Consider the following 20780-nt stretch of genomic DNA (forward strand, 5'->3'; position numbering starts at 1 on the left):
AATAGGACATTTGGACTTCCTAATTCTGAGAATTGTTAAATAGTTGTCTTTTTTCTGTCTGGTCTCTACCTTCTCTTCATGATGGATAAAGAACACTAGTACCTTGTTTTGGGGAGTAAATTGTAGGGCACTGTTTTAAAAGGTTTCAGTGATTTCACAGCAGTGGTGTTCATATAGCTGTATTTTAATGTCTTAAATGGAATCTTGTTTCCTAGAATTTCAAACGAAAGCCTGGGCTATCTGTTCTACTTCATTACTGGCTGTTTTGAAACTTAGATACTAATTTGCAGTTGACTCTCTAGGCTTCCTTAATTTGGAACAAATTTCCAGTGAATAAAATGGGCTCTTCATTTTTTCTGATACAGTATGGTTAAGACTTTATGAATAAAGAAATACTGAATTTTCCTAGGTGCCTAATTGAATGTCGAGATGAATATAAATATAATGTGGAGGCTGTGGAGTTGCTAATTCGCAATCATTTGGTTAATATGCAGCAGTACGATCTTCACCTAGCTCAGGTATGAAAGGAATTTACTTAAATGGACAAAAGAACTTAGGAAGTATGTTTGCTTTAAGTGGTTTCTCTCTTACATTATATTTTCTGTGTTGCTAGTCAATGGAAAATGGTTTAAACTACATGGCTGTGGCATTTGCTATGCAATTGGTCAAAATCCTGCTGGTGGATGAAAGGAGTGTTGCCCATGTTACTGAGGCAGATCTCTTCCACACCATTGAAACCCTTATGAGGATTAATGCTCATTCCAGAGGCAACGCTCCAGAAGGGTGAGGATGAAATGCTTTGGGACCCCTGTGCATTTAGCAGTCGCTTAAGAGCTTTAGAAAGGAATGTGCAGGCTTATTACTAACAATATTTGTTGTAACTGCTTTACCTACAACATATGGGATGCTTTGGTGAGGCCTAATATTGTCCCTTGAAGTGTGAAAGCTTAAACTAACTGCCAAGCCTAAGTGGTATAGAGCAGTACATACAATATGAGGCTTGATATCAGAGTCCTGAGTTTAAGCCCTGGTTATGCTACTTAAACACTTTCTGATTTTAGGGAAGTTATCCTCCCTAAGTCTGTTTCTTATACAAAACAGAGATTTCTAAAAGTACTATTGAAAATCAGAAGTAACATAAAGCCTGGCCCACAGCAGGCAAGCAGTGAATATTTGTTGACTCTGAGCATAGCTCCATTTCAATGGATAGATTTTTGGGGGTAAGAAGTAGTTTAACTGAGGTCATTTGCATATTGTGCCCTCATGAGCAAACAGATATGAAAAGACCAAGGATAGTTTTGTTTTAAATATGGAAATGGTAAAGTGAAGTGACATCACTCTTGTGAACTATATGTCTGTAAAATCACAACCATGAGTAGACTGATTTTCACTCTGGATTTATTGTACTAGATTGCCCCAGCTGATGGAAGTAGTGCGATCCAACTATGAAGCAATGATTGATCGTGCTCATGGAGGCCCTAACTTTATGATGCATTCTGGGATATCTCAAGCCTCAGAGTATGATGACCCTCCAGGCCTGAGGGAGAAGGCAGAGTATCTTCTGAGGGAATGGGTGAATCTCTACCATTCAGCAGCAGCTGGCCGTGACAGCACTAAAGCTTTCTCTGCATTTGTTGGACAGGTAGAGCTTTTGGAAAGAAAGGTGCTTTTTATTCAACATAAGTAGTAGGGTGTGATGCCTCCAATATTAAAATTTAGTATTATGTACCTGTGGCCAGTTCCCTCCATACTCATGCAAACCAAAAATACTGTCATCATGCTGTTAAATTGTTAGAGCCTGTTTCCTCCTCATTGATCACTGAGCAGTAAAGTCAACATTCTCTGCCTCCCATTAGTTCTGTTTATCCCATTTCAGTTGTCACAGATACAAAGTACAATAGGTCAGATAATGAGTAATGAAACTGCCAGATGTAATTTTACTAGCTTGATAATCAGCAATGATGGGATTGCAGGCTAGTAAATATGTAAAATTCTTGTAATAGCGCATGTTTTTTTAAAAAAGTATGACAAAACAAAAAAACTTAAGATAATGAAGTGGTAGAGCATTTTATTGTATTTTCTAATTTAAGATGCTTATCTATTTAAGTGTATAGTAACATGTTCCTTTGGAAGTAGTTTCTAGAATGCCTAGATTTTCTAAATTTGATGCAAACGGACTTTGAGTTAAAGTGTTAGGAACCAAGCCCCCAGCTAAAAATCAGGTTTGATAGGAATATTTGTTAATAGTATGAACAGGAAAAAATTGTTGGAAGAAAACCATAGGACAATTGAGCATTCTGTTTTTGATTGCCACTGGCTGCTTTCAGCACCTGAGGGTATAAGACATAGTGACCCAATGTGGCCTAATTGTAGTATAACTTGGCAAGAGTGGTACTTTTCCAGAAGTGGCCTTAGAATTTCTTTTAGTGGAACTATTGGAATATTTGTTCAGGGTGAGTTACCTGCTTACTTCTGCAGATTGACTATTAGATTCATTCAAACTGAAACTAAAACTTAAGTGTGTTGCCAAAGGAAGATTACACATTTGATCTGTTTTCAAATAAATGACAGCTGAATATGGAAGAGCTGATTTGAATTCTAGAAGTTGTTAGAAATTGGATTTATTTTTCAAGATGAATGTTACTCAGTAAATCATACTGAATACATTTCTCCTCTAAAAGAATCCAGGGAATTATAAAACATACCCTGTTGAAAAGCTTTTACTGCATGTGTATAGTTTGATTCCCGATTTGGAAGAAATTGTCCTTTGTGATCATTGCTATTTCATGGGTATGGATGTGGCACCTGTCTCAGCTCTTCTTACTGGCTTACTTGCTTTCATTGCTTTTCTCCATTTCTCTTGAAAAAGATAGTGCATTACATTTTTCTGTTCCATTTTGCATCCTTTTGAAAATTCTTTCCTTCTTGATCGTAGCATACTGTCCTCATTCCTCCCCCTGTTTTTCAGACTCTCTGTAGACACAAGTCCCTTTGTCATTTAGGGGCACATTATTATCATATCCCTACCAGTTCAGCTGCTTTATTGCTTATTGGGGACAGTTAAATTGTTTTTAAAATTTTCAAGATAACCTTCAAGTTTTCTTTCTGGGCCTGGTTTCTTTGTTTAGTAAGTACTGACCTTTTCCTTCCTCTGCAGCCTTAATGCTTATTTCACTGTTGTTACCATCGTCATCTTTTGGGATGTGGGAGTGTACTAGCCAAGTAACTTTTCTGCTATGTTTCACTTCTAGTCCATGTCATATAATTGTGGTTTTTTTCCTTTCTGTAAAATAAACTTGCCTTTCCCACTTTATTTTAGCTTAACCTAATAGTTAATTATATTAAAATAGCTAGACATGATCTGTAGGTATTTGCATTTAGTACCTACTTACTGTATAAATTATTGATTTTTTTTCTGGGGGTAAGCTAGTTGGAATTTCAAAAGCTTTGTAAATATTGGTTAAGTCAATTGGGGGAAATTATCTTTAATATTTTGAGAAGCAAATTATCTTACATGCCATAAGAAAGTGAAAGTTACATAATTTCCTCCTTGGGGGAAAGATGCATTGTCTATAATGTCTTAGTATGACCTAGATAGTTACTAAAAGTAGGTTTCATTTGCATAGTTATTTTCCAAATTATTTGGCAGTGGCCTACTGTTCAAAATTGCCTTATTATCTCTCTGTCAATTTTCAACTTCAGTGTTCTCTATTAAACTTAGAGCTGGAGGAATTCTGTCATGGTTCCTTAATTGAAAAGTAATTGTTCTAATGACATTTTTTGCGATGTAAGCAATAGAAATGTGACAATAGGAACAAATGAGGGAATATTAAGCGTGAAAATTAAAGGTGTATGAAGTTTATTTGTGTGTATTACCTAATTCTGTCTCTATTTTTTTGTTCCCCTGGTAGATGCACCAGCAAGGAATACTGAAGACCGATGATCTCATAACTAGGTTCTTTCGTCTGTGTACTGAAATGTGCGTTGAAATCAGTTACCGTGCTCAGGCTGAGCAGCAGCACAATCCTGCTGCTAATCCCACCATGATCCGAGCCAAGTGCTATCACAACCTGGATGCCTTTGTTCGACTCATTGCACTGCTAGTGAAACACTCAGGGGAGGCCACCAACACTGTCACAAAGATTAATCTGCTGAACAAGGTCTGAAATCCTTTCTTGCCTTATTCTTGCTACACTTTAAGTCTCCATCAGTGGTTCTCAACATTATTAGGCCCAGCCATTGCCCAAAACATGTTCTGTCCTAAAGGATCATAATGTATTTTTCAGTGTATTAATGGTCAATGGTTGGTAATGACTAAAATAGAAGATATGTAGGTAGTATGAGATTTGCTCCTACACAGAATGAATCACTGTCAATGGGTGGCTAGAAACGTCCACTGCTGGCCAGGTGTGGGTGGCTCATGCCTGTAATCCTAGCACTCTGGGAGGCTGAGGGGGGAGGATCGTTTGAGCTCAGGAGTTCGAGACCAGCCTGAGCAAGAACGAGACCCCATCTCTACTAAAAATAGAAGGAAATTAGCTGGACAACTAAAAATATATAGAAAAAATTAGCTGGGCATGGTGGCGCATGCCTGTAGTCCCAGGTATTCAGGAGGCTGAGGCAGGAGGATCACTTGAGCCCAGGAGTTTGAGGTTGCTGTGAGCTAGGTTGACACCACGGCACTCTAGCCCGGGCAACAGAGTGAGACTCTATTTCAAAAAAGAAAACCAAACAAACAAACAAAAAAAAAAAAACCTGAGTTGAAATTGAATTATCTGTATGATTTACAAGGTCTAATCTGTGTGTTCTGTACAGGTCCTTGGTATAGTAGTGGGAGTTCTCCTGCAGGATCATGATGTTCGGCAAAGTGAATTTCAGCAGCTTCCCTACCATCGAATTTTTATCATGCTGCTCTTGGAACTCAATGCACCCGAACATGTGTTGGAAACCATTAATTTCCAGACACTTACAGCTTTCTGGTGAGTATTGTTGTGTTTGATATAGATTTCTTGTTTAGGACTGCTGGTTTAGTGTAGTAAAATTTTAGGAGTATAACTGTTGTGGATTTTGAGGCATGTTGATTTGTAAAACAACTTGCATGTTGCCTATACTCAAGTGTTCACTATATTTAAGTTAAGAGTATGCTTCTGACTAAGGTTCTTCTTCTTTCAGCAATACATTCCACATCTTGAGGCCTACCAAAGCTCCTGGCTTTGTATATGCCTGGCTTGAACTCATCTCCCATCGGATATTTATTGCAAGAATGCTGGCACATACACCACAGCAGAAGGTGTGGCTGCAGTTTATCTCCTACAGATGAAGACAATAACTACATGGGGCTTATTAGCACTGCCTATAGATTTTTATTAGTCATTTAGTATTAACAGTAATTGTACTTCTTTCAACTTTGGTTGGGAATTCTTCTATTTAGTGTTGACTCTAAGTCATGGAGAGAAGTTTAACTAAATACTAGACTGCCTCTGTCTAAAAGGGAGTGATTAGGGTTTTGCTTCTGCAACTATTGTGGGCCTCCTGTGTTAGTCTCTCAAGGTTTTTTGTCATTTTCTTTATAAATGCTTTGCTTTTTTATTCACAGGAATGATTTGTTTTATATGCTAGTCAAAGTTTTGTGGATTTATTGTTGTTTTTAAAGTTGAAATCCTTGAGTGCCACCTTAGATGCTTGAATGAATCTATAATGGGGTTTGGGAGCTTGCTAGTTTTACACATTCTCACTCTAAATGCTAAAGGCCTCACACTAAGGTTGAGGACCGACCACTGGGATACTTTATTTTGAAGGATTATGATTAAGTTCTATTAAAGAGTTCTTAGTCTAATTGGGAATACTGCACAGTTAACATGAGAAGTTTTTCTCCCATCTTGCAATTAAATGGCAAATGAGTACTGCAGAGAGTTTGGTCCTTCAAATTAGAAGAAATGTGACTACTGTGGCTGGAGTGAACTTGGCAAAAAAGAAGGTGACATAACCCTTAAATGAATTTGGTTTTGTTTGGTGGACAAGGGCTTTCCAGGAAGAAGGAACACAACATATTGAATAAAATTATGTAAGAGTGAATTAAACATAATTGGTATGGTTAGGGGACACTGAGCAGGCCAACTTTGGTTAAAAATAGAGGATTCATGTTGTAAACATGACTAGGTTATTTGGCAGGAGTTGGAATTGGGAAAAGAAATGGTTGAGACCCAGTACTTAATTACAAAGAACTAAGGAAACAGACTTCTAGTTGTCAGTGTCTCAGCTGGCTGAGTGTTTTGTGTTCTCTCTGAAATTTCCTCAGGGTTTTCTCCTTTCCCCTTTTTAATTTTGCTATAGGCACAAGGATCAATATGTACTGAAATCTCTGGAGCCAGTTTGATTCAAATATTTCCCACTTTCTCCATACTTAGTCCGTTTTCATGCCAGTCAGTGTTTAGTAGAGGTACTTAACGTTTGTATTCTGCACTTACATTATATGGAAAAGATAGCCACCGTGTAATTGCCTGGGCAATTCTTGGTGACAGAGCAAGAACTGAGTGTAATTATGACTCACGTGTTTTTCTTTCTTTTAGGGATGGCCTATGTATGCACAGCTACTGATTGATTTATTCAAGTATTTAGCGCCTTTCCTTAGAAATGTGGAACTCACCAAACCTATGCAAATCCTCTACAAGGTACTTAATTTGAATTTATAAATTAAAATAATTTCCAGAACTAAAAAGAAAAAAAAACATATTTAGCTAGGCATATCAGGTATTTTTTAAAAAAATTAAGCCTTTAAGGTATGAGTACATTCACTAAAGTGCAAAAATGAAACACTTGTATAACTAGGACCCAGATCATAGGGTGTGTGTATGTTCAACTTTAGTGAATATTCCAGTTTTAGTGTTTGTACCAGTTTATACTTTCTGGCAGCATGTCGGAGTCACTGTTTTTCCCACATCCTTGCCATACTTGGTATTGTCTTTCATTTTGGCAGTCGTGTAGTAGGATTTCATTGTGTACTTAATGTACATTTCCTTGATGACTTCTTTTTTGTGTGTGGTGGGGATGGGAGCACAGTGGGTGGAGACAGTCTCTCATTATTGCCCTGGTTTAGAGTGCAGTGTGTCATCATAGCTCACTGCAGCCTCAAACTCCTGGGCTCAAATGATCTTCCTGCCTCAGCCTCCCGAGTAGCTGGGACTACAGATGTGCACCACCATGCCCAGTTAATTTTTCTATTTTTTGTGGAGACAGGGTCTTGCTCTTGGTCAGGCTGATCTCAAACTCCTGAAGCTGACCTGAGGCTGGCTCATTTCCTTGATGAGGTTTTCATGTGTAGATCAGCCGTTTGGATAGCTCCCATTTGTGATACTCCTCTTCCATTCTGTAGCTCATATTTCTATTGGATTGTTGGCATTTTTCTTTTCTTAAAAAGTAGTTCGTCATATATTCTGGATTACATGTCCTTTGTTAATATATATTCAAATCGATCTCACAGCTTGCAGTTTTACTCCCTTAAAAGAAGGGGTGACTCTTTAAGAACAGAAGCTTTAAAATTTACTGTCATCAAAAGTATTATTTTTTCTTTCTTTCTTTCTTTTTTTTTTTTTTTACTTTTATTAAGTTGCTGTTGTGACTTAAATTTTTGCCTGTCTCAGGTTGCTTGGGTGTTCTGTGTACTACCTATATATGTTTTATTAGCATAAGAATTGTTGAACAGGCCGGGCGCGGTGGCTCACGCCTGTAATCCTAGCACTCTGGGAGGCCGAGGCGGGTGGATTGCTCGAGGTCAGGAGTTCGAGACCAGCCTGAGCAAGAGCGAGACCCCGTCTCTACTAAAAAATAGAAAGAAATTATCTGGCCAACTAAAATATATATATACAGAAAGAAATTAGCCGGGCATGGTGGCGTATGCCTGTAGTCCCAGCTACTGGGGAGGCTGAGGCAGTAGGATCGCTTAAGCCCAGGAGTTTGAGGTTGCTGTGAGCTAGGCTGACGCCACGGCACTCACTCTAGCCCGGGCAACACAGTGAGACTCTGTCTCAAAAAAAAAAAAAAAAAAAAAAAAGGTTGAACATTCTGTTAAACTGTTTTTTGTGGCTGTAGGATCTGTAGTGTATAGTTCCTTTTACATTTCCTGATATTGGTAATTTTTGTGCCTTTTCTATCAGTATTGATTCTTAGGCAGTTATCAATTTTATTAATTTTTTTCCAAGAACTAACTTTCTGGCCTTTACTCCCTATGCCCCTTTCAAAGTTTAAAAACTGAAAAAAAAAAAAAAAAGTTTTTTGATATGTGTTTTATTCTACTTTGGGTTTTTTTTTGTTTGTTTTTTTAGCTTCTAAAGATAGACTTTACACTATTGCTTATAGTTTTTTTTTGGGTTTTTTGTGTTTTTTTTTTTTTTTTTTGTCCATCCTTTTCTAGCATATTCATTTAAGGCTATAAACTTCTGGTCTCTACTTTTTCATGATTTCTAGATGGAAATATTTGATAAATCACCTGTGGTATTGTTAATGTTAATTAAAGCCTGTAACCTTTTTAAAAAATGTTATTGAAATATGATTTCTGCTTTTTTGTTTTAACTGCAGTTGAACTCATAATAAATGTTACTTCCTTTTTCTTAGTATGGAAATGTTTTTCTTGTTTTTAAACAATAGGGCACTTTAAGAGTGCTGCTGGTTCTTTTGCATGATTTCCCAGAGTTCCTTTGTGATTACCATTATGGGTTCTGTGATGTGATCCCACCTAATTGTATCCAGTTAAGAAATTTGATCCTGAGTGCCTTCCCAAGAAACATGAGGCTCCCAGACCCATTCACTCCTAATCTGAAGGTATAGTTCCATATAGTTCAAGGAAAAGTTATATCTTAATATTTCAGTCCTTTCCAGGCTGTTTAACTCCTACTCTCCAACATACAGTTATTTGTTAGGTAAGGGTACTGTTTAGGGGAAAGAGTCTTGTTTATTAAGCATGATAGAATATGATATTGTTGCTATTGCTGCTGCTTAATATTAGTTCACAGTGTTTTTCTAGTTGCTGTTTTTCAGATTGATGTTGATATTAAATACAGCTATATTTATAAAAACCTCAAACTAGTTGTTAGGTCAGTCATTTGCTGAGTGGACTCCATGTGGCAAAGAATTGCAGAACAAACAATATAATACCCATATTTCACTGGTGTTGTGTGTACACATGCCTGTACCTTGATGTTCACGGGGGATTGGTTCCAGGACTCCCTCAGATGCCAAAATTCTAGGATGCTCAAGTTCCTTATGTACAATAGCATGATACTTGCATATAACCTACATATATCTTATCATATACTTTATTTAACATATTAACTGCCATGTGAATTGAAAGGACTGAAATATCTCTAGATTACTTAATGATATGTAATGCAATGTAAATGCTATGTAAATAGTTGTTATGCTATGTTAAAAAAATACCCCCCCCCCCCGCCCCCCGAGTATTTTTGGTCTGTGGTTGGTAGGATTTGGATATTGAGCAGAGGGCTGATTGTATGTTATTTAAATTGTTGAAATGTAGTGAATGGACCACTTCAAACCACACCACCCTGACGTGGCTACTATAGTTTTTTGGTTTGAGGTCTTGCTGTGTTGCCGAAGCTGGAGTGCAGTAGCTGTTCACATGTGCAAGCATGGTGCACTACAACCTCAAACTCTTGGGCTCAAGCAATGCTCCTGCCTCATCCTCCTGAACAGCTGGGCCTACAAGCATGTACCACTGCATTTTACTATAGTTTTTATGTATTCTCTAATCTTTTTTCACATGCATTTTTAAAAAAGTACTAAGTATCATGTTATCTTGTTCTGCTGAGGCTGATTTTCAAAGGCGGTTGGTGAGTGAGGAAGCTCGTTCTGAACACGTATTTTGAAATACAAGTTCAGGACAGATCTGTTAATGGTGCAAATCAGACCTCTCCACAAAAGGTACCTGTGTTGCCCTAACAAAGGAAATACATTATAAAATGAGAAATTCTTATCATTTTTTATAAATATTCTTATTAAAGAAAGACTGGTTAAATTAAGAAAGTGGCAGCTCTACTCTTCAAGACATTTATCGTGTAAATAATTTTAGGAAAACAATCCTACCACTTTTCAGCATAGATATAATTTGCTTTCAAGTCCTACAAATTGTGATTGTTGAATTTGTCTGTGGCAGGTGGACATGTTGAGTGAAATTAACATCGCACCCCGGATACTCACCAATTTCACTGGAGTGATGCCACCTCAGTTCAAAAAGGATTTGGATTCCTATCTTAAAACTCGATCGCCAGTCACTTTTCTGTCTGATCTGCGCAGCAACTTGCAGGTAACATTGGGTTTGGCTTAAATTTAGCTGTGTCTTCCATAGAAATAGAAAGCACTTTCTATGCACAGTCCAGTATGTTTGGGAAGTGTTTTCAACCTGATTTAAAGATTTAAAAACACATTGTTATTTCTATCAGTTGAGTGAGCTGAACTGGATCTTTATATTTTACTAGTTCATTTTATCAGGCACACAATGCTGTACCTTTGGATGAGGCAACTAGGCAATGGACTGTTGGACCGGTAACAGTTACTCCCTAATTGCACTCTCAGATTTTTCTAAATAAATGTATTCTTGTTTAACACTTTAACTGCCAATGTGAGTTGTATTTAACTCATGCTAGTTTTGAGCCCAGGGCTTTGTGAAGCATATGTAACTCACATGTCTCTTTACCTGGGAACTGCTTGAACTATTTTTCTAGTTGCATATAACTCATGCACAGAAAACAAAAATAACAAATTTTCCTTAAATTTGAAAGGATCATTTTGCTTTAGAAGTTTTTATTCTATTTTTGTAATAAAACACTATGGCCCCAAGGAAAAAAAATTTTCTTTCTAGTGTGGCAGCCAGTGTGTTAATTTGCTATATTGAATGACTTGAAGTTGTATCATCTTTCCAATCTTTTCATACCCTGCAACCACAACTTTCTTCCTCTCCAAATCTTTAGCTATGCCATGAGCATAGTGATGACAGCTTTGGCTTACTGAGGTAAATCATGTTTCTCTTGTTGATAACAACCACCCTCGGGCAGCTGTGTATTTATTAAATAACCTCACAAACTCAAGTAAGTGCCTGCATTTATTAAAATCACAGTGAATGTTGAGAACAGTTCAGCCTTTCTATGAAGGTGTAAGGGTTTAGAAATACTGGTGCTAGAATCAGTCCTCTGTGGGCGTATGTATAAGGAGCTTTCTGTTTTGTTCATTTAAGGTATCCAATGAGCCTGGCAATCGCTACAACCTCCAGCTCATCAATGCATTGGTGCTCTATGTAGGAACTCAGGCCATTGCGCACATCCACAACAAGGGCAGCACACCTTCAATGAGCACCATCACCCATTCAGCACACATGGATATCTTCCAGAACCTGGCTGTGGACTTGGACACTGAGGGTGAGTCAAACCTGCCAGTTCTCAGAGTATAGTTTTCTGCCTTTTTTTGTTTTTAAACCGTAGTCTCATCACAAAAATATATTGTGTGCTTTAGCCACAACAGAGAATGTTCTGTCAATATATTTATAGGTCTGGCTGGTTATTTTATCTTTCATTGGACATTATCTGTTCAATGTAGAAAATATAGAAAAGCATGAAGGAAAGAATTATGCAGAACCCTCCTATATCAGGTAGTATTTTGGTTTGTATGACTATAGTTTTTTTTTGTTGTTGTTGTTTTTTGAGACAAGTCTCACTCTGTTGTCTCGGCTAGAGTGCCATAGCGTCAGTCCAGCTCACAGCAACCTCAAACTCCTGGGCTCAAGCGATCCTCTTGCCTCAGCCTCCTGAGTAGCTGGGACTACAGGCATCTGCCACTGTGCCCGGCTAATTGTTTCTATATATTTTTAGTTGTCTAGCTAATTTCTTTCTATTTTTAGTAGAGATGGGGTCTGGCTCTTTCTCAGGCTGGTCTTGAATTCCTGAGTTCAAACCATCCGCCTGCCTTGGCCTCCCAGAGTGCTCGTGAGCCACCATGCCTGGCCATGACTATAGTATTTTAGTGTGAAAAAAAACATTTCTTTTAGTAGTCTCTTTACACCTATGTTACGTTGTTTTGTTAGCCTGCCTTTTACGTGCATTTATTGGTGCTTGTTTGCCAGGCAGCCTCTTAAATGTTAGGTGTATAAAGATTAATGAAAAGTTCACAGTGTAACTCCTATTGCAGGTTGCAGATTTCCTGGTTGAGCGACATTTCTTTTTGTCCTTTGTATTCATTCTTATGATAGAGACTCCAATTAGGTGTTAGCTAGCTGTACAGTCCTCATTTTAGCACACATAATTCAGAAGGACAGCTATTTTTGCTATGGATTCTTGAGAGGCTAACTCATCTTGAGTATATATTGTATGCTTATATGTAGAAGGGATTTGAGACAGCTTAAAATCAAGATTTAACAAAACAGAATACCATTACCTCCAGAGCTGAGCTCTAAGAGGACAGCCTTTAGGGAAATGTTAAGGGTCACTGTGATAGCCTTACAAACATGAGTAGTCAAGCAGAGGCAGACAACCAACCCAGTTAAGATAATAGATGTTTATTCTAAGATAGTGTAGTTCCCCAAGTGTGGACTGGGAATCCTTAAGAGTGTCCTCAGGACCCTTTTCGGGGAGCTTCAAGGTCAAAACTATTTTCAGCGTAAGACAACTTTTTATTTTTGTTCTCATTCTGCCACGTGTACAATGGAATTTTCCAGAGGCTACATGTAATATACTGCAACAGATTGAATGTAAAAGCAGAACATTAAAGAGATCTGCAAAATATAAAAAAAATTTAGTGACAACCCTCTTCCCTAAGTTGTTTTATAAAGTATTTTTTAGTAGTATTTATATTAACATATAGTAGGTCTGTTTTAAAAAATGAATTAATAGGTTGGACATGGTGGTTCACACCTTTAATCCTAACATTCTGGGAGGCCAAGGTGGGAGGATCACTTGAGGTCAGGAGTTTGAGACCAGCCTGCACAAGAACAAAACATCGTCTCTACAAAAAAATAGGAAAATTAGCTGGGCGGGTGGCACCTGTAGTCCCAGCTACCCAGGAGGGTGGGCCCAGGAGTTTGAGGTTGCAATGAGCTATGATGACTGCACTGCAGTCTAGCTGGGGCGATAGCATGAGAGACTGGGGGGAAAAAAACTTAATTTTTCTAAAAAAAATTTTAAAGATTTTATTTTTTTCAGTACCAGCTAACATCTTAATTTTTAATGCGGAGAATGTTGAAATAAAACCCACAGAAATGAAAGCTCCTTTGGGTGCTGAGGACTTTGGGTTTAAACCAAAGATTTGAAAGCCTCCATCAGAAACCCAAACCCTAGCCAGGCAGAACTATGTGTCTTTACCACGTTAGCCTTTCAGAGCAAGTACTCATTAAGCAGAGGTGTCTTAATTTTTAGGTCGATACCTCTTCTTGAATGCAATTGCAAACCAGCTGCGGTACCCAAATAGCCACACTCACTACTTCAGCTGCACCATGCTGTACCTTTTTGCAGAGGCCAACACTGAAGCTATCCAGGAACAGATCACAAGGTAACCACTTCACTTTGTATGTTGGGGGTGTTTTCTATACATTATGTTCAGTGAACATGTTTTACTTGTCAATAATATATTAAATGTGTTGTGAAAAAAATGGATGGCCTCCTAGTAGAAGATTACACATTACTCATTGCTGAAATGAAAAGTAGTTTATACCTCAGGAGGTTCTCTGAGGTGCTGGCAGCTGTGGGAGCATTTTTAACTAGTCCCGAATCATGTAGGCCCATTATAGACTATGTTAAAGATCCGGGACATTCCTCACTACCTCTGTGTTAAAAGACTTTAAGCAGGAAAACAAGATCATATGTGCACGCTCCTTGCAGAAGGCAATCTGTTGCGGGTTGCTTAGACTGTACATAACATTGGAGAGGTTGGGAGATAGGTAGATTCCAGTGACAGACATACACAGATATACTTTAAAAATTGGGTGGGACTTTTTAAACTTTCCATTTACCTGAGACTAGTACCTATGGTGCGAAATATGGTACTCCTTAGGTTTCATATATTAAAATTTAACTAGTATTTTATTGGATGGTTAGGTTAATATCATCCATTTTGTTTATGATTTTATATATAAAGCTGAAGTAAACCTTCTATTTAATCTTTGTTCTTGTGCTAATTTCCTGAGGGTAAATTTATAAGTACAATTGGTAAGTGAAAGTATATGACTATTTAAGCTAATACTTACTGCCATTCAGCAAAATTTTACCAATTTACACATGCAGTAGTAGTTTTAGAATTATTTTCTCACTTTCACTGAGTCTTCATTCTTGAAGTGATTATTTTGTGTGCCACATTCTACGGGCTTTATGTGGGTGGCTTCCTCATACCACTAATTCTGAACAGCTCAGATAGTAGTAAAGCAAGGATAACAGCATCTAAATAAAAGAACAAGGTATTCCACCCAGAATCCAGTCTTAACTACTGGTAAAAGCTTTGCATGTGGTTTAATAACCAGGGCGAAGGGTTAGAAAAAAGGGAATGGAGGAACACTCATGAATTTGTATTTTTCCTTGTGCATTAACCCTTTGTCCCCTCTTCCAGGGTTCTCTTGGAACGGTTGATTGTAAATAGGCCACATCCTTGGGGTCTTCTTATTACCTTTATTGAGCTGATTAAAAATCCAGCGTTTAAGTTCTGGAACCACGAGTTTGTACACTGTGCCCCAGAAATCGAAAAGTGAGTTACAAGCACTTTTTAATTGTCTAGAAATGAGGAAAGGATAAAAAAAAAACCATGGTTGCAGCTTGTGTGGGTGATTAGTAGCTAAAGCAAATGATATATAAGATACTGGTGAGGCTAAACTTTTTTTCCAGATAAATTTGTAACTTTTCTTTCTTCAGGTTATTCCAGTCGGTTGCACAGTGCTGCATGGGACAGAAGCAGGCTCAGCAAGTAATGGAAGGGACAGGTGCCAGTTAGATGGAACCACATCTCTGTTGTAAACGTGTCAGTCTGGAGGTCCCCCTGCATCAAGTTCATAAACTGACTGAAGAATCCTTTCAGCTCTTCCTGACTTTCCCAGCCCTTTGGTTCTTGGGTACCTGCTCCAACTACTGTTGGGGCCAGCCTCCTGTCTATGTGGGCACGTTCCAAAGTTTAAATGCATTTTTTTTTTTGACTATTGGCCAAAATTTAGAAGATGCTGTGAATATCATTTTGAACTTGTGTAAATATATGAAAGAGAAAAACCTTTGTGTGGACCTTCTTGGGTTTTTGCAAACTTGTGTCCAAAGCAAGTACATAAACTGGTACCTTGTAATCAAGAAGCAGCACCATGCACTTGTCTGAGGGCATAGGTCCCATGCTTCTGACATTCCTGGTGTCCCAAAGAATAGCAAAAACCAGTTTAAATATCATGTAACTTATTTTTTTAATGTGGACAGGGGCCCTTGGCAATCACTAAGTTATTAAAAACATGGATATGCTAGCATTTGATATGCCAGGGAACATGGGAAAGGCTCACAAGTGGGATCCCTTAGGGTTTTGTTTTGCCTCTCCTCAAACTCATTCTAAAGCTGCCTGCAGGGAAAGCAACAGTTGGAGCAGCTCCTCTTTCTGCTGCAGACCATACATTTGGGCTCCGTGAGATACGGGGTCTACTCTTTTTATAAGAGGAAACAAGACCAGGCCCAATAATGCTCCCTTCCTAATACTTACGAATCGCCCTTATTACCCCACTGAATGGCCATACAGGCTAAGCTGAATGACAACAATAAAGTCAAAAGGACCAATACAGCCCCCCTTCTAAGGATTTTGAATGTTTTGTAGATGTATTGGTCCCTGTGTTGTATTTCGTAGCCTTTCCCGGGCTTCAGTTCCCCTACTTCTTGTATGTGTATGCATACTGTAGTTAAACATTAAAGTCATGACATGCATGTGAGTCCGCTGTGCCTTTCTCAGGAGCAGCAGCCAGTGCTGGTGGTGAGGAAGAGACAGGACAGCCCAACCCTGCAGAGCCCAGGGCCTTTAGGGAACACCAACTTCGTGCTGAATGATGATCTTTCCTCGTACTAAGCTCGCATGTGTTCAGACAAGCAAGGAAATTTTTATGTGGTGTTTTTCTTCCTATTTCCCACAGTGGAGAAAAAGGCTGGATGGAGCAGGTTTCTGATTACACTGAATTACAAAACACCCAGGTTTAATAGCCTTTACCCTCAGCTACTTTTAAAAATATCAAAGAAAATGAGTAGGTATATAAAATTTATCCTAACATTCACCTTTTAATCAGTGTCAAGTTTTAGGGCCAGAGAGGACAAAATTGGATAGCTTAAGTCCTACGTGAATGGGGTTTTGAATGTCTTTGCTCTACATGGCACAACTTGCCCCTCAAGACCCGAAACAGACTGCTGATTACGTAACTGAAGGTGGAATTAAAGCAACCACTCTGAGTGCCAGTTACACAGCTTATTATATTAAACCCTCTAATGGTCTTTAAAGGTTAAGGGACCTTCTTAAAAATAGACCCAGATTTGAACCAGGTGTACTTGCAAAGTCCACGTTATTAAATGCTAGAACACAGTAAGACCTATTACCACCCGATTTCTGCTGGCATTGGTTAGAACTGAAAACAGCTATAAAACATCAGGTAACAACTAGCAGTGATCCCCAAGTCTGCTGTGCCCAACACATCACACTTACCTCAGTTAATCTTACCATAACACCTTTGCTACTTTCCTTTTAGTATTTAATAAGAAAAGCAAAAGATCCAAATTTTCCTCCTTTTCAAGCATCAATGAATATCAATTTAGAATAAGTTCTTATTGCTGTTCCTATAGGCAACAGGGAACCTGCTAACTTGTCAGCTCCAACAACTGATGTAAGATCATCTTCTGACCATAGCGAAGCTGTAAGGCCTGCTGTTCTCTCCAGCTGAGTCTGGCATAGACCTCCTTATTACTGAGTAAATCTTGCTCAGTTTTTAAGTCTGTGGCATAGGTTTGCAGGGTTAATAGCACACTGTCTCGAAGAAGCCGTCTCCATGATGCTCTGAGCTTGGGGATGCTTGTGATTCTCAGGCTGTGCTCTGCCCTTTCATCTCTCCATCCATCCTGGTCTTTAAACGCTCTGAACTCCTCAGCAGGCATGCACAGAACCTAGAAGCAACCATGGGGCCCTTTGATTAGGATATACTTGTTTTAGAAGAGACCCAATCTATCTTAGTATTTATTAAGTGTTCTCTCCCAACATGCCACCGTTCCTCTCTCATCTTCTAGCTCTTTTGCTCCAAACACTGAAACTGTTTATCAGCATTAAATGGCCACTGTTAGGCTCTTTACCTTTAGTGTGGTGGTCAGCTCCTCTTCCGTCAGCACCTCCTCCCGCCCAATCACAAAGGCTCCCTCTTCTCCTACCATCTCCAGTTTGCATAACAAATCCCAGCGCTCATACAGCAGGAGCCTTTCAGCTTCACCTTTTGTACCTGTAGATAAATAGTGTGAATGTCTAAGTACGCCCAAGGGCTCATTTCTCCCTTGGTCTACTACCTAGTCTATAAAACAAGTCAACTGCTATTCAACAAAATTATTGTAACCTGTGGCAGGTATAGATACAGCCTGCATGTCAAAGATCAAGTTAATGAAACTCACCCTGTAATGCTGCCTCTCGAACTGTCACCATCTGAATGTCAGCTGTGTCATCTGTGTTGCCAGGATATGGTTCGACAAAGCCATACATATGAATCAGTTGCCAATTAGCCATTTGCCCATAAGTGTTGAAAATCTCATGGCCTTTAGGAATGGGCTGAGTGGCCACCATCCGAAGATAATTCTGGGGTAAAAGGGAGAAGCTGGGGCCATGCCTTTCCCAGGCCAGTCCCATAAAGATTATTTCCCTCTTAGGAAGAGCCTCCAGCAGGTGGTTCAGCCATAGGACTGATGATGTATTTACCAACGGTCTACCTTTTAGTTCTGATTAGACTCTGTACTGTAGAATAAAAGGGGGGGAGGCCGACAAAAGGTCAGCTTCCTGTTTTATTAGGTCAATCTGTGCAGTTGTCTTCAGTACTTAAAAACTTCCTAGCTTTTAAAAATGAAATTAAACCCAGATCAAAGTAGGAAAGGTAAATGGAGGCAAAGTTTAGGAAATAGCCATATTTACTAACTTTTAATATTATGAACACAGCCCTGGCGTCATCTTAGACCTGTGAACACCCTCCCCACAGCCGTCCCCCCCATCCCTGAGACTACAGCTGGTCTAGGCTGCTCCCCACAGGGCCTGCACACAGTCTGGGCTCACTACACGGGGCGGGGGGGGGGGGGGCAGGGGGGTGTACACGACTATGTAGACCACCCAGTGTCTAGCACCAAATCAATAATGGTAGTATAGTTTAGCAGGGTTAACTACCACAACTTTGTTAAAATGTTTTGTGCTCAAACGATTTTGCTATAGTATGAAGTACATACAGGAGGAGCTGACTGACCTCAGATTTTTGGCATTAGTAGAATGGAGCCTAATGACCAGGTTTGAATCAAATGCTCAGTCAGTGCATGTAAGAATAAGAACTGGGTGGGATCCACTCACTGCAGAGTATTCTAGATTGGCATTGTGATTGGCTAAGTGGTTTAATATGTCTGCAGCAGGCACCATCAAAGGGGAGTTTGGCTCCTTTTCATCCTCCTCTTCCTCCAGTGGTTCCTGAAAGCTGCCATAGAGAGAACTTGGCTAAGGCCCAGTCTTGGCTGAGGAACCGGGGGTGGATTTCACTGTTCTTCCCCTCTTGTCCCTCAATAGGGTTCTAAAGAAAAGGCTCCATGGCTCTACTCACTGACCTATAGGCCATTACAAGGGCCACGAGCTGCTGGTAGAGCTCTAGGGAGCGAACCCGGGGGCTGAAGAGACCAGGGTGGGCTTCCATGAAGGGCAGCACGATGGAGTAGTACTCGCTGCGGATGTTGGCCAAATCCTTCTCCACGGCCTCGGGTACGCCTGTGCCCTGCAGCAAGCGCCGGCGCTCCTCCTCTGGCCTGCAGGGACACCCCCCACCCAGTTCCCCTCACCCTACTGGGACCGGTGCTTGTGGGCTCTGTCCCCAGGGCAGGGTGGTTGGAGCAGGCTACGGTGCAGGCGCTCCTCAACCCCTTCCACGGCTCTCACCAGAACATAGGGTGCTCCAAGCGGCCCAGCTCGGGCCACAGCGCAAAATAGGGTCTCCAGGGTGAGGCTGGGGCCTGCAGCTCGTGCAGCAGCGCCAGCAGAAGCGGCACCCAGCCTGACTGGCTCTGCAGCGCGCCTCGCTCTGAGAGAGACACGGGAGTGAGAGCCCGGCGCGGTCCCACCAGCCCGCCTCACCGCCCCGTCCGCCGGCGTGCCCACCTCGCTCCAGCAGCCCGCCGATCGAGCAGGTGTGCTGCGACAGGAGCGCAGCCCGCGGCACCTCGAACAGCAGCTCCCCGGGCTGCACGCTCTCCCGGGCCACCATGCCGTAGCCGGCCACCGTGCCGTGCCGGCTTACCGCCACCTGAGCAGGAGGGGCTGGTCAGAGCAGCCCAGCGTCCCCGCCCCGCCGCCTCCGCCCGCCCATGCCCCTCACTCACCTTGGGACTCAGCTCCAGCCCCACCCGCCGGCACCAGCTCAGAAAGCCTGCCACCGGGTCCGCGTCACCGCCGCCCCCGGGCCCCGCCACCTGAAACGAAGGAGCGTAGCGACCAGGCTCCGCCCCGGAGAGCCCGCGGGGCGGGAGGACATGGCGGCGCATGCGCGCGGAGGAAGGGCTCTGGGTGGGGGAGGGGACGCGCGGAGAGGGACGCGGGACCCGCAGGAAGGACCGGAGGGGGCGCACGCGGGACGACACTCGGGGGTTAGGGGCGAGGCGTCCGGGAAAAGGGTGAGCCCCGCGCCGGCCGCCTGCCACTCACCCGCGGCCGCTTCGCCTGGGTAGCCATGGTCTGAGCGCGCACGCCCTGCCGGGCCGCGGGCCGCGCGGACACTTCCGGCGCCGCTGGCTCCGCCTCCGGGGGGGCGGGACTCTGGCGGGCCCCGCCCCGGCTCCGGAGCCACGTGGTGCCGGTCCAGGAGCCGAGATGCGCGTCAGGTGGGAGTCCTCCTACTGAAAACATCCTCGAGCTGGTGTCTCCCCCGCACTCGCGGGTCCCAGTGCAGGACGGCGGGGTCTCGCGCCTCCTGGAGCCGGGTTCTGACCAGGTTCAGCCCTCCCCTTCGGTCTGTCCCCGACAGCTATGGGTGCAAGAATAAAATACGGCTTCTGGATGGGAGGCCGAGGGTCTAGCGGCTGGCCGGTGGTGAGTGCACCCATCTGGGCGGCCAGCGGCCTTCCTGATCTCGACCCCTTGTTACCGATGGTCATGGAACCGCTTTATTGTTATTTGTTCAGTTAAGCAGTTAGCGTGTGTGTTTGTGTGTGTTTTGGAGTGGCATGGCCCCGAGGGCTTCCAGATCTAGAAAAGACCTTCTTCCGCCCTCATTTGCTAGTACATCCCCGTTTTTCATCTACTGCATAGCACGTGGCGGGTTTTGTTTTTATTTATTATCTGACATAGCAGGGACTCAGTATCTGTTGGGTAAATGAATAAACTGAAACAAATGGTGGTTGAACATGGGGAAGGAGCATGCTTATTATATAAGAAAGCGGGGCAGCGAATATAGAGGTTACAGGGGTGGGTTTTGAAGCCAAGCAATGCCGGAGTTCATCTCTCAGCTTGGCCTCTTGTTAGGGCCTTTATCCTGAAACTGTTTCTTCAGCTGTGAAACTGAGGTTAATACTTAC

At 41.5% G+C, this 20780-nt stretch overlaps 2 protein-coding genes across 10 annotated transcripts in view; one reads left to right on the plus strand and one right to left on the minus strand.

The window, feature by feature from the left end:
• CNOT1 (CCR4-NOT transcription complex subunit 1) overlaps positions 1-15932 on the plus strand; it is an 80028-nt gene extending 64096 nt beyond the window's left edge. For 5 of the 9 annotated variants that reach the window (XM_045533255.1, XM_045533257.1, XM_045533256.1 and 2 more), the window contains 13 exons: positions 410-518; positions 614-783; positions 1411-1663; positions 3912-4160; positions 4816-4979; positions 5173-5290; positions 6570-6671; positions 8644-8817; positions 10169-10318; positions 11246-11426; positions 13416-13548; positions 14599-14733; positions 14898-15932. In XM_045533255.1, the coding sequence (XP_045389211.1) occupies positions 410-518; positions 614-783; positions 1411-1663; positions 3912-4160; positions 4816-4979; positions 5173-5290; positions 6570-6671; positions 8644-8817; positions 10169-10318; positions 11246-11426; positions 13416-13548; positions 14599-14733; positions 14898-14976 (2017 nt within the window). In that variant the 3' untranslated portion in view covers positions 14977-15932. The remainder of the gene's footprint in view (positions 1-409; positions 519-613; positions 784-1410; positions 1664-3911; positions 4161-4815; positions 4980-5172; positions 5291-6569; positions 6672-8643; positions 8818-10168; positions 10319-11245; positions 11427-13415; positions 13549-14598; positions 14734-14897) is intronic. The other 4 variants (XM_045533259.1, XM_045533261.1, XM_045533260.1 and 1 more) reach the window with 1 other exon arrangement.
• A 236-nt stretch (positions 15933-16168) lies between these two features.
• SETD6 (SET domain containing 6, protein lysine methyltransferase) lies at positions 16169-20005 on the minus strand. The gene is made up of 9 exons (XM_045533265.1): positions 19912-20005; positions 19590-19679; positions 19369-19513; positions 19150-19291; positions 18825-19019; positions 18577-18697; positions 17643-17823; positions 17334-17476; positions 16169-17150 (listed from the first exon to the last, which is right to left on the minus strand). Exons 1-9 carry the CDS (start codon positions 19936-19938, stop codon positions 16848-16850), a joined length of 1347 nt encoding a protein of 448 aa, XP_045389221.1. The 5' UTR covers positions 19939-20005; the 3' UTR covers positions 16169-16847.
• Between the last annotated feature and the right edge of the window lie 775 nt (positions 20006-20780).

Source organism: Lemur catta, chromosome 20 (genome assembly GCF_020740605.2).
Source record: "Lemur catta isolate mLemCat1 chromosome 20, mLemCat1.pri, whole genome shotgun sequence".
Classification (NCBI taxonomy): domain Eukaryota; kingdom Metazoa; phylum Chordata; class Mammalia; order Primates; family Lemuridae; genus Lemur; species Lemur catta.

Bases quoted from the DNA above. Each gene is read 5' to 3' on its own strand.
- SETD6 (XM_045533265.1), bottom strand. From the start codon at position 19,938: ATGGCTACCCAGGCGAAGCGGCCGCGG. The intron at 19,514-19,589 runs GTGAGTGAGGGG...CCTCCTGCTCAG, and splicing joins GGCTGGAGCTGAGTCCCAAG to GTGGCGGTAAGCCGGCACGG. The intron at 19,020-19,149 runs GTGAGAGCCGTG...GTGTCCCTGCAG, and splicing joins TTGGAGCACCCTATGTTCTG to GCCAGAGGAGGAGCGCCGGC.